This window comes from Arabidopsis thaliana, chromosome 5 (assembly GCF_000001735.4).
Source record: "Arabidopsis thaliana chromosome 5, partial sequence".
Lineage (NCBI taxonomy): Eukaryota > Viridiplantae > Streptophyta > Magnoliopsida > Brassicales > Brassicaceae > Arabidopsis > Arabidopsis thaliana.
This window is the reverse complement of record NC_003076.8, coordinates 12,976,337-12,991,823: the sequence shown is the minus strand read 5'-3', so window position 1 is coordinate 12,991,823 and position 15,487 is coordinate 12,976,337. Positions and strand designations below refer to the sequence as shown.

At 40.9% G+C, this 15,487-nt stretch overlaps 2 protein-coding genes and 5 pseudogenes across 7 annotated transcripts; 4 read left to right on the top strand and 3 right to left on the bottom strand.

Annotated features, from left to right (window-relative positions):
• Positions 1–731: 731 nt before the first annotated feature.
• Positions 732–6,299, top strand: AT5G34833 (annotated as a pseudogene; the record flags this gene model as incomplete). Its single annotated transcript has 1 exon — positions 732–6,299.
• Positions 6,300–6,463: 164 nt separating this feature from the next.
• AT5G34832 lies at positions 6,464–7,084 on the bottom strand (annotated as a pseudogene). Its single transcript has one exon.
• Positions 7,085–7,703: 619 nt separating this feature from the next.
• Positions 7,704–8,582, bottom strand: AT5G34831 (annotated as a pseudogene). The gene has a single exon.
• Positions 8,583–8,934: 352 nt separating this feature from the next.
• Positions 8,935–9,153, top strand: AT5G34829 (uncharacterized protein; the record flags this gene model as incomplete). The annotated part of the gene is made up of 1 exon (NM_001125835.1): positions 8,935–9,153. The coding sequence occupies one exon, from the start codon at positions 8,935–8,937 to the stop codon at positions 9,151–9,153; it is 219 nt and encodes a 72-aa protein (NP_001119307.1).
• A 173-nt stretch (positions 9,154–9,326) lies between these two features.
• Positions 9,327–10,179, bottom strand: AT5G34830 (uncharacterized protein; the record flags this gene model as incomplete). Its single annotated transcript, NM_122872.1, has 4 exons — positions 9,327–9,617; positions 9,784–9,890; positions 9,982–9,994; positions 10,123–10,179. 4 exons carry the CDS (start codon positions 10,177–10,179, stop codon positions 9,327–9,329), a joined length of 468 nt encoding a protein of 155 aa, NP_198332.1.
• Positions 10,180–10,346: 167 nt separating this feature from the next.
• AT5G34825 lies at positions 10,347–12,212 on the top strand (annotated as a pseudogene; the record flags this gene model as incomplete). Its single annotated transcript has 1 exon — positions 10,347–12,212.
• A 2,302-nt stretch (positions 12,213–14,514) lies between these two features.
• Positions 14,515–15,174, top strand: AT5G34820 (annotated as a pseudogene; the record flags this gene model as incomplete). Its single annotated transcript has 1 exon — positions 14,515–15,174.
• Between the last annotated feature and the right edge of the window lie 313 nt (positions 15,175–15,487).

Genomic DNA, 15,487 nt, shown 5'->3' with positions numbered 1-15,487 from the left:
CCAAAGCTTGATGAATCTTCTTCCTTTTACAAGTAGAGAATAAAGAATAGAAGAGAAAAGAGAAAACAAATGAATAACAAGAGGAGGACGACTTGGAGGCGATGAGAGGCGCATGAGGCAGCCTAATTTTGTGGGTTCTGATTAGGGTTTCCCCTTATCCTTGTATTTATAGGGCTTCATTAGGTCAAAGGGTAGAAACGTCTTTCCATTAATTAGTAAGTGATGGGCCAAGTTCCTGGGCTTCTTAGGGAGGGTTGAAGTTGGCGGCAAGAGGAAGGGAAGGAGTGGTTGTGCGCCGTAGTGGTCGATGGAATACTTGAGGGGACGTCAGGGTTCAAGTCTCTTCGGCCGACAATTTTAAATTGATCATTTCTAAAACCACGATTCTAGAACATGTCTTCACTCTTCGTGCCATAACTTCTGAACGGCTTCATGGATTGCTTTGATTCGACTTCGATGTAAATATTGACTCTTCTAGCTTTCCTATGACACCGAGATACCTCCATGCCAAGATCGTAAAGACCTTAAACGGATGCCAAACATCTGAGGCACAAAAACTGTTCTGAAACGGAATTTTGTCGATTTCTACTCCTTTTAGCATGAAAACTCATAATTCTTCCTTGAAGCCCAAATACTCGAAGTATGCCTTGAAGTGTCCTGTAACTATTGATTTCTCCATGGAAAACCCAATAAAAAAATAGTAAAAGTTGGAGAAATACGATGTTATCACCATGGGGGACTGCAACCAAGATTTTAATGTTTTGAAGAATCTTAGCCGAGCTTAGTAACGAGGGCTTGTAACACAAGTGAGGGCAAGTGGGGAAGTGGGTGAGTTGTTTCGGAGAAAACTAAGGAATAGTGAGAAAAAAGTTGAGGAGATTTTTGGAAAAAGAGAGTGATGAGATGCGAGTTATGGAGGGCAAGAGCCGAAGGTGTAAAGATTATTTCTGAAGAAGGAAGAAAACAAAAGATCAATGAGATCATTTGGAAGAATGAAGAGAAACACCTATTAATTGGAGTAAGGCATGAGGGAAGTGAAGAAGCCGAGAAGAAGCAAGTGATTGGAAGGAGAGTTATTGGAGTTCACTTAACTGGAGAGTAAGGAGCACAACAAAGAAGTGGGTGAAGAAAAGATTGAGTATCGGGGGAGGAACAATTTAAGAGACATAGGTGATGATCAAAAATCAATATATATGGTGAGTAATGATGGAGTTCAAGAAAAAAGATGGAGTAAATTTTCAAGATCATTATAAAGGGAAAAGGAAGCATAGTAAGACAAGGTGAGGTGAATCAAAAACTGAGAAGGTGAAGTTTGATCAAAGGAATATATGTTGGTGTCAGATCCTGAACCTAAAGTCCGGACAACCCAAAGATTGCCACAAGAGGTATGGCCCAAAAGAACCCCGAAGTGAAGGAAAAGATGTAGCGAGGTGTCTATACTACGAGATGGCGATAAGGCCGAATTAAGGACAGTTCGACTTGGAGATGTTGGGCCGGACAGCGAAGCCCACGAAGATCAAAGTCAATTCAAATTCGAACATTGAGGCATTAAAACTTGAAGATCGTAACGGAAGCATTAAAAGGAGAATTATGGTGTACAATTAAGATTAGATACCATGCTTTAGTATAAGTAAGAGAGGCCTTGAGCCATGTAAGGGACATGCAATTTCTAGCAATCTTACTATAGACATTTGAATATAAACTTACAGCTTTTACATTTGATTTTTGTCCTCAAGAATAATCCTTCTCACAAATAAATATATACTTTGTGTGAATCCGACATTCATATTTTGGCGCCGTCTGTTGGGACAGAGGATTCTTGAGTAGTAAGATTTTTTTTCACCACATTTTCGAGACAAGCAGCAATGGCCGAAGAAAGTGTCATCAGTGCATCACTGGGCCAAAATACTCAAAATCATGCAGCAAAGCATGTCAGACATAACGAAAAAGTTCTAAGATGTGGAGAAAGTTGTTGACACACTACAAAAAAACCAGGTATCTCTTAGCCAGAACGTTAGTACTATACAATCTTGTATTCGGTCTTTGGGTGTAGGAAACCCTCTAGGAGTTCGAAGAAGCATGTTTAGTTCGCCTGGCTCCCACACGATGAACGGTACCAGTGGACAAACAAACCCCGATTCTGTTAATAAACAAATTCTGCCGGAGGATACTGCAAATCGATCTAGAAGAAGTCGATGAAGATGCATGGTACTACAAGGTTTTCTCTGAAAACCTTTGCGGACAGGCGCTGATGTGGTTCACACAGCTGGAACCAGGATCTATTGGTAATTTTAACGAGCTGTCAGCCGTGTTTTTAAAGGAATATTCCATCCTTATGGATAAAAGCACTTCGGACACCGATATATGAAACCTGTCGCAAGGACCAAACAAGTCACTTCGTAGTTTCATTACAAAGTTTAAAGGAGTGCTCTCAAAACTTCCAAGGGTGTCACACTAATCCGCGTTATCGGCTCTTCGAAAAGGATTGTGGCATGATTCGAGATTCGAAGAAGATCTAATACTTCAGTTAGTGCTATCAAAAAGCATAGGCGAAATGTTCTACTTAAAACAAGCTGAAGCGAGGAAGTCTATTTTCAAGGTGCCTCAATCTCGTTGGAAGAAGAAGAAACTTGTCACCTCGAAAGACCGCATGATGTCGCCTTAGTCATTACCCTAGATGTCGCCAACTTCGAAGTGTCAAAAATTCTCATTGACACGGGTAGCTCGGTAGACTTAATTTTTCTAAGCACATTGGAAAGAATGAGAATTAGTTGGACCGAAGTGATTTGGCACCCATCTCCTTTAGTAGCATATACAAGCGAGTGAGTCATGTCTCTCGGGACAATAAGGTTACCAGTTCTAGCTGGGAAAGTTTCAAAGATCGTCGATTTTGTTGTGTTCAATAGGCCATCAACCTACACATTATCCTGCGAAGAAGGGAATTGTTCTGGAAGCGTCACGAATATGTTATTTAACTTGCCATCGGATGAAGGTTCAATAGCAATTAACGAAGCCTGCAAAGAAGGGAATTGTTCCTAGGTTTCCAAGCAGACAAAAAGTAGATGATGTCATGGTTGAAGTGACACTGGACGAAGATCAACCCGACAAGAGAGTTTGAATTGGAGCAACATTGACTGACGAACTAAAAGAAGCTTTGTTGCTACTTTTGAAGAAAAACAAAACCTCATTTGCGTGATCAGCGGAGGATATGCCCGGGATAGATCCGAGTATAATTTGCCACGAGTTGAATGTAGATCCTAGTTTCAAGCCGGTAAAACAAAAGCGAAGGAAGCCCGGACCAGAGCGTACAAAGGCAGTAAATGACTAAGTGGATAAACTATTAAAGATTGGATCCATAAAGGAAGTGCAATATCCGGAATGGGTGGCCAACATGGTCGTAGTGAAGAAAAAGAATGGAAAAGATAGGGTGTGAATCGACTTTACGAATCTTAACAAGGCATGCCCAAAGGACACTTTCCCACTTCCTCACATAGATAGACTTGTGGAATCCACTGCGGGGAACGAGCTACTAACATTCATGGACGCCTTCTCGGGTTATAATCAAATAATGGTGAATCCCGATGATCAAGAAAAAACTTCATTTACCACGAATAGAGGTATTTATTGTTACAACGTAATGCCTTTCGGATTAAAAATGTAGGAACGACTTATACACAACTGGTGAATATGATGTTTTATGACCACCTCGGAAAAACGATGGAAGTTTACATAGATGATATGTTGGTGAAATCATTGAAGAAAGAGGATCACATTCAACATTTAAAAGAGTGTTTTGAAATTCTTAATCGGTACCAAATGAAGCTGAATCCGGCGAAGTGCACCTTCGGAGTCCCTTCGGGGGATGAAAGATGTGAAGAAGCATTTGGACAACTTAAAGCATACTTGACTACCCCTCATGTACTATCAAAGCCCGAAGTGGATGAAAAGCTATATTTGTATGTGTCAGTATCAAATCATGCGGTAAGCGGAGTCTTAGTTCGAGAAGATCGTGGAGAGCAAAAGCCAATTTACTACATAAGCAAATCGATGACAGATCCAAAAACTCAGTATACAATGATGGAAAAACTTGCACTAGCGGTGGTTACTTCAGCGCGAAAGTTATGTCCGTATTTCCAATCTCACCCAATTGAAGTATTCACTAACCAGCCATTGCGAACGATACTGCACAGTCCATACCAGTCAGGAAGATTGGCGAAGTGGGCCGTAGAGCTCTGTGAGTACGATATAGAGTTCAAAAGCCGGGTAAGTATGAAGGCACAAGTATTAGCTGATTTTTGACTAAGTTACCAATGCTCAATGCACCGGAGCAACCGGAGAATCAAACTTGGAAGTTACATGTGGACGAATCTTCGTCAAAACAAGGATCCAGAATAGGAATTAAGTTGGAATCACCTACTTTGGAAATCCTCGAACAGTCATTCCGCCTACTATTCACTGCCTCAAATAATGAAGCAGAGTATGAGGCCGTGATCGTCGGGTTTTGATTGGCACAAAGAATCAGAGCTGAGGAAGTAATCATTTATTGTGACTCGCAACTAGTAGTTAACCATTTCAATGGAGACTATGAAGCCAAAGATTCAATGATGGAAGTACATCTTGAAGTGGTCAAGGATTTATTCAAAAAAATTTAAAAATTCGAGTTAGTCTGAATACCTAGAGGAGAGAATACAACTGTAGATACGGTTGCCGCATTGGCGTTAACATCGGATTCTTAGTTGAAGAGGATCATCCCGGTGGAATGTATCACGGAGAGGAGCATCAAAGAAAAAAAAAACTTATTGTCACGAGGTCTTGTGGGGAAGAACATGCCCGAGCTGAACCTGAAGTGGAATTGCCACCTATCAAGAAAAGAAAATCAAAGAAGTCAAACACGTATGAATCCAAAAGGATTCAGGATAAACTTAGAGCAAAATAATACCCGGCAAAACAACTAGTAACTTACTTGAAGAGCTTGTCGTCTCAGGTGAAGAAGTAATTCTCGAGCCCAACGAACATCCTGAACCTGAACCGCGGATATTTCACAAAACAAATCAAAATTACGCTAAGGATTGGAGGGAGCCAATTAAGCATTACATCTTAACAGGCGAACTCCCGAAAAACAAGTGGCAAGCAAGAAAAATGAGAATCATTAGCGCAACATTTTGTCTAGCCAAAAGTGCATTGTACACGCGAGGTGTCAGTGACCCTTACCTTCTATGCATTTCTGGATCCGAAGTCAAAATTGTCTTGAGCGAAGTGAATGAAGGGCTGTGTCGAAGTCATTTGTCGGGAAGGGCTATGACTTTCAAGATACAGAGACTGGGATATTATTGGCATACTATGATTACAGATTATGTTAAGTTTTCCCAAAGGTGTAAGCGTTGTCATCTTCATGCACTTTAGTCCATCAACCTTCGGAGTTGTTCTCTTCTATCTCTGCCTCGTATCCGTTCATGAGGTGGTCAATGGATATCATTGGACCATTGCATAAGTCAACCTAAGGCGTACAATATCTCTTAATTTTGACGGATTACTTCTCAAACTGGATTGAAGCTGGAGCATATCTCAATATCAAGGATTCAACGGTGAAAAATTTCATTTGGAAGAATATTATATGTCGGCATGGTGTCCTGTACGAGATAGTTACTGATAACGGACCACAGTTCAATTCGCTTGAGTTTGAAGCTATTTGTTTGGATTGGGGTATCAAAGTTAGTTACTCCACCCCGCCGTATCCGCAAGGAAATGGCCAAGCCGAAGCTGCAAACAAGACTATTTTGAGCAATCTCAAAAACGCCTAAGTCATCTAAAGGGAGGATGGTATGATGAGCTTCAACCCATTTAGTGGGCTTACCGTACGACTCTTAGGTGGTCCACCTGGAAAACACCATTTTCTTTGGTATACGGGATGGAGGCAGTGGTTCCGGCCAAACTCAACGTTCCCCGATTCTGCCAAACCGAAACACCTTTAAACGAAGCAGAAAACTCATTAATGCTCGACGATTCGCTAGATACCATCAATCAACGGCAGGATTAAGCTTTGATACGAATCCATAATTATCAGCAAGCGGCAGCCCGATATTACAATACCAAGATTGAAAGTAGACCTTTCTTTGTAGGAGATTATGTCTTGAAACGAGTCTTCGACAATACAAGGGAAGAAGGGGCGGGCAAGCTCAGAGTTAATTGGGAAGGACCCTATATCGTTACCAAAGTGGTCCGCAATGGTGTTTATACGCTAAAGGACTTAGAATACAGACCAGTTCAACGGCCTTGGAATGGGGAATGGAACAAGGTTAAGGCATAATTTATAGAACATATTATCCCCTGAAATCCGTCCATTATTCCAAAAAGAGTGATTGGCAGAGAAATTCACGTCGTCCGACTGATCCTTCATTTAAACACATTTCCCAAAATCTATCGTTTCAAGGAAATATTAAAAGTTTCCATAAATAAACATAGTTCAAGGACATTTTTGGGAGAGGTCAGGAATATGGTCCTTCATCGTCGGTTCAGTAATCGAAGTGGATGCCTCGTTCTTTTCATCCACCTTGGATTCCGTCTTGACTCGTTTCAAAGGGTTGTTATCCTCTTCATCTTCATCCTCTTCGCTACCGGAGGGGAGCACTTTGGTTGTACGAGCCACGGGTCCGTGAACTTTACCTTGACTACGAAGAAACGTCTGGAGCATGGTCGCGTTCTTAGCAACGGAATCAAAGTTCCTCCATTCCCACTGAAAGTGATTGCTCTCCAAGGCCCTCACTTTCCTTTCCACTCGGGCGATGCGGCTTCTAGCGTTTGCCTTTTAAGCTCCACACGCTCCCTCTCCTCGCATACATGACGATGCTTTTCAACAACCTTACTCCAAGAGAAACGAATAAGGGTCGAAAGATTCTAAGAGGAGCAGTAGGGTTTAATGCGATTACCTTTTCGATGAAACCATACGCCTCTTTCTTATCTTTTGGCGGAAAGTGGAAGGCAGCATGAGGAGATAGGACTCCGGATGGCTCAAAACCATCACCAGAACGTAAAGAGGGCTGCCGGGATCCACGGGACAAACGGGGGTCGCAATTTTATTGTCCATCTTCGACGTATCAAGGAGATAAATTTCTGAGATCATTGTTGGAAGGAATTATGAACACAATAAGGACTTTATTTATAGGAAATTTAGGGTTACCTTGGAACTAGAAAATTAATAATGGCGGCGTGGCCGAATGGTTTAAACCATTTTTGGAAATCGAGGAAGTTCAATTATTGCCCTAAGGACGTGCAATCTTTTCAATTTCTCAAGGTACAAAAGTAAGCCGTCGCATTAAAGATAAAGCCTATTAATGGCCAACGAAACAAGTTGGGCCCAAGCCCCTAAAATTATCGAGTTGACTAAACTCAAAGTGGGAACTCGCGTTAAGCCGAGCAAAGTTATCGCATTTTACAGGAAAGGCCAGATCATCCAATTTTCTCAAAGTATAACCACAAGGTCGAAATCTAAGAATGCAGACTCCGCCAACCCGCATTTCATTGTTTAAATAAAAAAACCTTTTAGGGATCGAAAATTTGAAAGGTTTAAAGCCTTCCTCAAGCAAACAACTTGTTCAAAAAAAATAAAAAAAATAATAAGCCTCCATAGGCGAAGTGAACTTGCTCGAAATTTAAGTTTTCAAATTTTTTGGGACACACCTCAATTTTGAAGTAGACACGGTTACTATGGGTTGGCAGCCACGGCTAGCGCAACGTAGGATGAGTCCTTGGTAGGATCTTGTTCAGAACAGAGTTCCGGCCCAGTTTTGATGGTGTGGCCATCATTCAGAGTCATTACCTGCTCATCGTTCGCAACTAGAGGCACTTCGCCTTGAGCAGCGCTAGGTTCAAGGATCGGTGCCGGAGTGTCAGGCACCTCGGGCTAAACAGGTTCAGCCAAATCGCTTGAACCTAAGAAAAGTAGTCAAATCAATCACAAGGCAGATATGTGATAAGCTTTGAAGAATTCCGCGAAGTGCTGGGATAAAAAGAAGACGTGGGAAGTGCCGCAAGACGTTCTTTTTTGTCTTTCAGATTGGGCTCTAGTTTGAATCTCTCTTCTTCCTCGGAGAAGTCATCCTCATAAGTCTGGTCCAATAACAGCAGGTTGCGCTCGTATTCCTTGATATCAGATTCAAGGTCAGTTCGGGCTTTTTCCATCTGAATGAAACGGATGGCACCCTGAATCAATTCCATTCCATGACTTTTAACTTCTTTTCTGGCCCTCGATGCTGACTTTGCCAATTTGGAGTCCCTTAGCTTGACCAATGCGTGATACTTTAGGTTGAGTTCGGTGAGTTGATTGTGCGAGATGTTAGCGGCCTACTCGGATTGAAGAAGTCTGTCTTGAACTCTCGACAGTTCTCTTTCGAAGTTGTCATACTTGTTGTATTGCGCCTGTAGCTCATCATCTGACTTATTGAGCTCATATTTGAAGTGGCAACCTGATCTTCCATCTCGTGTTTCCCTTTTAGAGAATTCGAAAGGGCGTGGTGATCAGCTTCGAGGGAAGAGATCTCTCCAGGCCCTTGTTTCGTTTTCCCTACTAAGTAGCAACCCTTCATAATGCTCAATCATATCATTGAGTTTCATTGAGTTCATTACTCGCCTGAAAGAGGGTTAAAGTCAAAGAAGGATTAGTACAGGTGGTGGTAATTACAAGAAAACATCGTGTAACCGACAAACAAAACCGTTGATAATCCGTCAGTTAAGGCCTTAACCGACGATTTACAGATAAAATATGGTCGTCGGTTCTAGAGCATCGGTAATACAAATTCCATCGGTATTTTTTCGGGGAGCTCGACGGATTACCGACGGTTATATTCCCGACGAACTTTCAACGAATTAATATCGTCAGTAATATATTCGTCGGTATTCCGTTTGGTTTAAGACTGACGGTTAACCGAGACATGGCTGATGGTTGTTACCGACGACGAACCGACGGTTATATTCTCGACGAACTTTCAACGAATCAACATCGTCAATAATATATTCGTTGGTATTCCGTTTGGTTTAAGACTGACGGTTAACCGAGATATGACTGATGGTTGTTACCGACGACGAACATGTAAGTTGCCGATGCATTTTTGTGCCGTTATTACTGAGGGATTACCGACGATGATGGAAAATGCCTGACGAAAACAATTGATTTATAATTGATTTAACAAAAAGAAATTATAAATTATGCAAACTAAAAATAATTAAATTTTAAAATGATTCAAAATAAAATAACTAAATGGAAAAACCATTCATATTACAATAACATTGTATCCAAAATAAAGTATTCACACTAAAATTTAAAAGAAGAACTAAGAACTAGAATTGGGAAACCGCATTCGCATATCTTCCATGAAACGCATCATCGTCTCGGAACTTTTCTTGTTTTCGGCTATCTCCTTTGCCATCTCATCGGTTCGGCGCTTGTTCTCAGCTTTCTCTTCGGCCATTTGAGTCTCCAAAGCTTCAATCCGTGCTTCTTTCTCTTTGAGAGACGCCTCAAGCATGGGATCACATGAATACGACGATGTGGAATGAGACTTATATCGAGCTACACCTAGTTTTCCTAACCCAAATATCTGACCCTTTCTTTTTGGAGTTTCCTACAAGCAAAGAAGATATAATAGTATGTATCAAAAACAAATTATATAAAATAGTAGAGGAGAGACGCAACATAGATCTATATGGCAACAAAATCTCAACATACCAATCAAATATTCTTTAATCTATTATGAGATAGTAATTAAAAAAATTAAAAAACATAAGTACCTCAAAAACGAATTTGTTGACAATCTCCATTGGGACTACACTATTCTCGACACCATCTATAGATGGTTGGGTAAGGAGATATTCTTGCTTCCTCTTCTTTGAATTCTCTACAACTTCCTTTGCAACCGGATCTTGAATTTGTTTGGTTTTTTTGTTGGTGTGTATCTTCCATCAACGTTAGATGATCCGGATACACACCATCTCTCTCGGCCTAAATCCAAAATTAAAAAATATTAATAACTTATATTGAATAGAAATAGGAATAAATTGAAATTTAGTACGTTTATGAAACATAATTATGGAAGTAGTACACTCACTATTTATAATTAGGGAAATAACCGGGTCCACTTTCGACTGTAATACGCGTCCCCTGTAATACAGAAAAACATGGGCCATGATTCGTTTGAGAAAATTACGTTTAGGGGCCGCCGCTTGTTTTGGTCGTTGGCAGGAAACCTTCTGATTGAGTTGGGGGTTTTGCTTTACAATATACAGCAAACGTCATGGGCCTAGCGTATTTCTAGATGGGCCTTAAACAAAGTCTGTTAACAGTTTTATAATTCATGGCGAAGGCGTTGAAGTTAACTTCTTCATCGTCGGCTTATTCAGTTCCGGAGTGGGAGCTGAGAGAAACGTCTGCATTTATGAATGTTTCAAATCAACGGAATTAGTTAACAGGTTGGTGAATAAAATGTTATAATAATCAAATTCTCTTTAGGTTTTTCTCGAAAGTAGCTAAATTTTTTGGGGGAATTTGAGCTCGTTTTTTTAGAGGATTAGATTATGTTTAAGTAACAAAAAGAGATGATGATTATCAGTTTCGGTTGTGTTTCTTTGCTACCTGGAAAATTCATCTTTGCGTTTCTCCTATGGAAGGTGGAATTCTAATCAGAAAATGGTTTTGTAAATTTCTCCTAATAATGTTTAAAAGCCTTCAGTCTGATAAAAAGTGAATTCCTTTTTTGCAGTGGATGATATTGTCGTTGTACAGGTTGGTAGATGGATTTTGTATAGCACCGGTGAATGGGAATTCAAGCTTGATTCTTGTGGTCACGGTAGGGCGATGAGCTTGATGGGGTTAATAACTTTAAGGGATTTAGAGCTTAAGGTTCGTCACATCTTTGGGCTGGAGAAACCTTCCATATCTTTGGAGCTTAGCTACATTTCGAGGACAGACTAGCTCTGTTATCTGGTGTTCAGCCGGGTCCGACAATGATTGGGTATGATTGGCAGTTTAGATGCTTTAAATCTCTAAGTATTGGTGATAAATCTGTGAATCTGTTTGTGTGTTTTAGAGAAGGCGATTCAGTTATCGTCGGTCCTGCCTGCGAACCTGGACAGACTAGCGCAAGTGTTGTTAAGTATTTTGAAGCTGGAGAACCAACGTTTGCAGGCATTGTACAGTCTATAGATAAACCTGTTCCGGCAGTTGGAGGAGGTTACTTTGCGGGGTTATTATCTACTGTTCAAGATAATATGGATGCCCAGCCTCCCAACAATCACTCTGCTTTTGTTCAGAGTACAGCCGTTTGTGATTCATCCAGTCAATGGGACATAAGCGATGAACTTCTGTTAGAAGCCCTAGAAGCAGTGGAGAAGTCTGGAGCTTTTGTCACCGCTGCAGGGGTGGATACATCCCTACCGGCAGAAGTACCTGATTCAGGTGATGATTCAGAGTCTTTAGCAGAATCTGACGAATCTTCCTCTCTTAGTACAGGAAGTGACTCAGAAGTTTCTGAGTTCGACGACGATACCCTCCACGAAAACATCCTCCAATCTGATAAAGAGATTGTTGTACACAAAGACATCGGGGATGATGATTTCGTTGAGCAGCCCCCCAAAAAGAAAGTTTGGCTTCAAAATACCAACCCTGGTGCTATGACAGATCTTTTAGAAACTTGTCAGAAAGGTATAAGCATTGATCAAGTGTATGGGTACGAAGATCTCGAGCCGATGTTTGGGAACGATGATATTGAAGCAAAAGCAGCTTACGTTGATTTGACAAAAGAGGATGACAATATGTTTGTTGGAAGGACCTTTGCATCGAGGGAAGATTTCAGGATTGCCTTGTCCATTTATGCCATTAACCGTATTTTCCGCTTCAAATTTACTAGGTATGAGAAACATTACTTGGTTGCTGAATGTTATGACAAAAAAACTGTGATTGGAGAGTTAGAGCACACCAAGTTGGAGGCGAAAGCGAAGAATATGAAGTGAGGCTGGCAAAGTTGGAACATGTGTGTAAGGTTCAGACTAGGAGCCGCTTTTCAAAACATGCTACGTCCAAGGTTGTAGCTGCTCTCCTAAGAGCTAAGTATGCCAAGGCCTTCTGTGGTCCAAGAGCAAGAGATTTACCCGACTCAATTCTGAGGGATCACAATGTTCGGATGACGTACTGGAAATGTTGGAAAGCCAAAGAATTGGCTGTTGAGACAGCTTAAGGCACTAATGAGAGCTCTTTCTCTTTATTGCCGGTTTATCTTCATGTCTTACAACTAGCAAACCCTTGCACAGTTTATCATTTGGAAACAGAGTTGGATGATATTGGGGATGACCGATTCAAGTATGTTTTCCTGTCATTGGGGGCTAGTGTAAAGGGATTGAAATATATTCGGAGGGTTGTTGTCGTTGATGGTACACACCTTTTTGGTAAGTATCTTGGTTGTCTTCTTACTGCGAGTTGCCAGGATGCAAACTTTCAGATTTTTCCAATCGCCTTTGCCGTAGTGGACAGCGAGAGACAGATCATTCTTGGACATGGTTCATGAATAAACTCTCAGAAATAATAAAAGATGGCCCTGACTTGACATTTGTCTCAGACCGGAATCAATCAATATTCAAATCCGTCGGTCTTGTGTTCCCTCAAGCACACCATGGAGCTTGTTTGGTCCACATCAGAAGGAATGTCAAAGGAAGGTATGGAAAGAAGAGTGGCCTCCCAGCTCTAGTGTGGCAAGCAGGTGACGCATTTTGTCTCTAAGATTTTAATATTGTTCGTGACAGGATAAAAAAAAAGGAGTATGTCCTGTTGGAATTACATTGAAGGAATGGGTGTTGCGAATTGGAGTAGGGTTCATTTTACGGGAGAGAGATATAATTTGATGTCTAGTAATATTGCGGAGTCTTTAAACAATGCGTTACTACCAGCTAGGGGAAGCCCCGTTGTTGCATTGCTTGAATTCATTAGGAAAATGCTTGCTAGGTGGTTTGAATCTAGGAGGAAAAAAATATCCAGAACGGTTGGCGACATACCCATTGCTGTTGAAAGGGAACTTATGAAGCGGTTTAAAGGTGCTTTGGGGATGTCTGTTTCGGCTGTTGGCAGTTGGGATTTCAAAGTTGTTGCAAAGGACGGTGAGCAGTTTCACATCTCTTTGTAACAGCAGTCTTGCTCTTGCTTGGAGTTTCAAACAATTAGAATCCCATGTGCACACGCAATGGCTGCGTGTCATGATAGGGGTTTGGAATTCAGAACCCTGGTTGGAGAGATGCATAGGCTCACAATGTGGTCACCAACGGTCCAAGCTCCAATACTCCCTGTACGCAATCCATCGGAGGTTGAAGTCCCTCAGGAAATAAGGTCACTGTGTTTAATGCCTCCCCAAACAAAAAGACCTGCTGGGAGACCCCCTAAGTTGCGGATTCATTCGGTTGGAGAATATGAGGTCGGTTACATCTTTTTCAACAATGTATTTCTATATAATACAAAGGCAACAATCCTTTTCCTTTTGCATGTAGGGAAATAACAAGTCTAAAACCCCTAACAAGTGTGGACGGTGTGGGGGATTAGGTCACAACCGTGTTACGTGCAAGACCCCCCTCGGATGATGCTATTTAAAGTTTGAAAGATTTGGCTAGTTTTTTGTTATTAATCAAGGAGCTTTTTTCGGTGTTGTTTTTGTTTTTGGCATCGGGGCAGACATGTTTACCCGATATGTTTTAACAACATTCTCTAATTCCTAAACATCTTTTGGAGTTGCAAGTATTACTGATGAATGGATATTACTTTTTGTGTATTATTCAAGTAGTATCTGGCGAGGTATTTCTGTTCAATCAGTTGTTTCACATCTTCACCAATCGTTTATGTCATTTAGGTATACAGATAACGTAGTACAGTTTTTACAACGTACAGAGATCCCCCGTATACCTTTTTTACTGTACAGATATAACCGTACAGTTATTACAGCGTACAGATTTCACCGCACACTTACTAAGCGTACAGATTGCGTTTTATCCGTACTTATAGTGGTGTACAGATAGCGGCGTACACATCTCAGTGTACAGATTGTTCAGTACAGATAGCGGTGTACAGATAGCGATGTACAGATAGCGGTGCACATATAGCGATGTTCATCAGGGTTATGCATATTGTCTAATTTTCTTTCAAAGTGGCATGTACTACTAATGACTTGATACCTTCATAGCCTTATTGGTCATGTATTTTTGTTTAAATTTTTTCAAACTCTACCGATTGCAGCGTACTGATGGTGGTGTACCGAAATCGGTGTACAGATTTCGCTGTACAGTTTAATTTTTACTATTACTTAGTGAGCAATTTTAAAGAGTAGGCATCATGTCATTAATATGTTTTGGTTTGAGGATGTAATTATTCTCAACTGTAACTTTTCCAACCACTACTTTATTGTGGCTTTTATATTCAATTAACCTGCAATAACATTGTAGAAGAAGAAAATTTGTCTTTGTTTCCTCTCAAAGGCTATCCACAAAAAAATGGAAATAGAAATGCCCGATATCCCTGACGATCTGTTGGCTAAAATTGTCAAGCTCGTGGCTGATGATCGTTGGTGGTTGCTAGGTCCTATCTTGAAGGCTGGCCGAAGGGGAAGAGATATGGTGTACAAAGATGACGTTTTAAAGGATGCTTGCATCTACTCTCTCTGTTCTGATCCAAGCGATTTGTACTATTTCCGTCCTTTCTTTGAGAGATGCCTCAAAGCTGGCAACAAAACTGCCATCTACTATGAAGGGCTAAGGGTGGTGGCTGAAGGTTGTGACCTCAATGGGGGTCTTGAACTTCTGGCTCAGCTGGTCCCAGAGGATGGCGCTTCAACAATAGCATGTGGCATTTTCTCCATGTGTCTTGGGAATGAGGCTATGGCGGTCCACTATCTAGAGCAGTTTGGGATTTTCCACGCTCCCTTAGGTACCCAAAGGGTTAGGCTATGGGGAGAGGAGTTGGTCAGAGATTTACGGCCATATCGGAGGATAAGCCACGCTTCTTACCGGAAGGCGTTCATTTATCCACTTTGCAAAGGGATCCCGTCGTCTGATTGTGCCATGGATTGTGCTCTTGCTTCAAGCGGTTATGAGAACTTTTGCAACGATTGTTACTTATGGTGGTTGTCAGGAAAGGTCTGTCAAATGGTCTGAAGGTTTTCTCCTTGTTTTTCCGTATTGATCAATGTTTAGATTATATTATGACTATGCGGATGTAATTTGTTTTTGCTTTTTGCTGTATAATTATAGTCCTTCAGCTATTATCTCACTATGTTGTTTAATTATTGTATTAAGTTGTTTTCGCCTTTCTGGATGTATAATATTTGTTTTTTGTATTATTTATATATATGTTCTTATTTTTCGAAAGTTTGTCATGACCTTCATCTATGTCGTCTGTATGTATAGTATATATTTCACTAGTTTTGCTTTACGTTCTCTAAAATAAATTGTTCTCTGATGTTCCTAA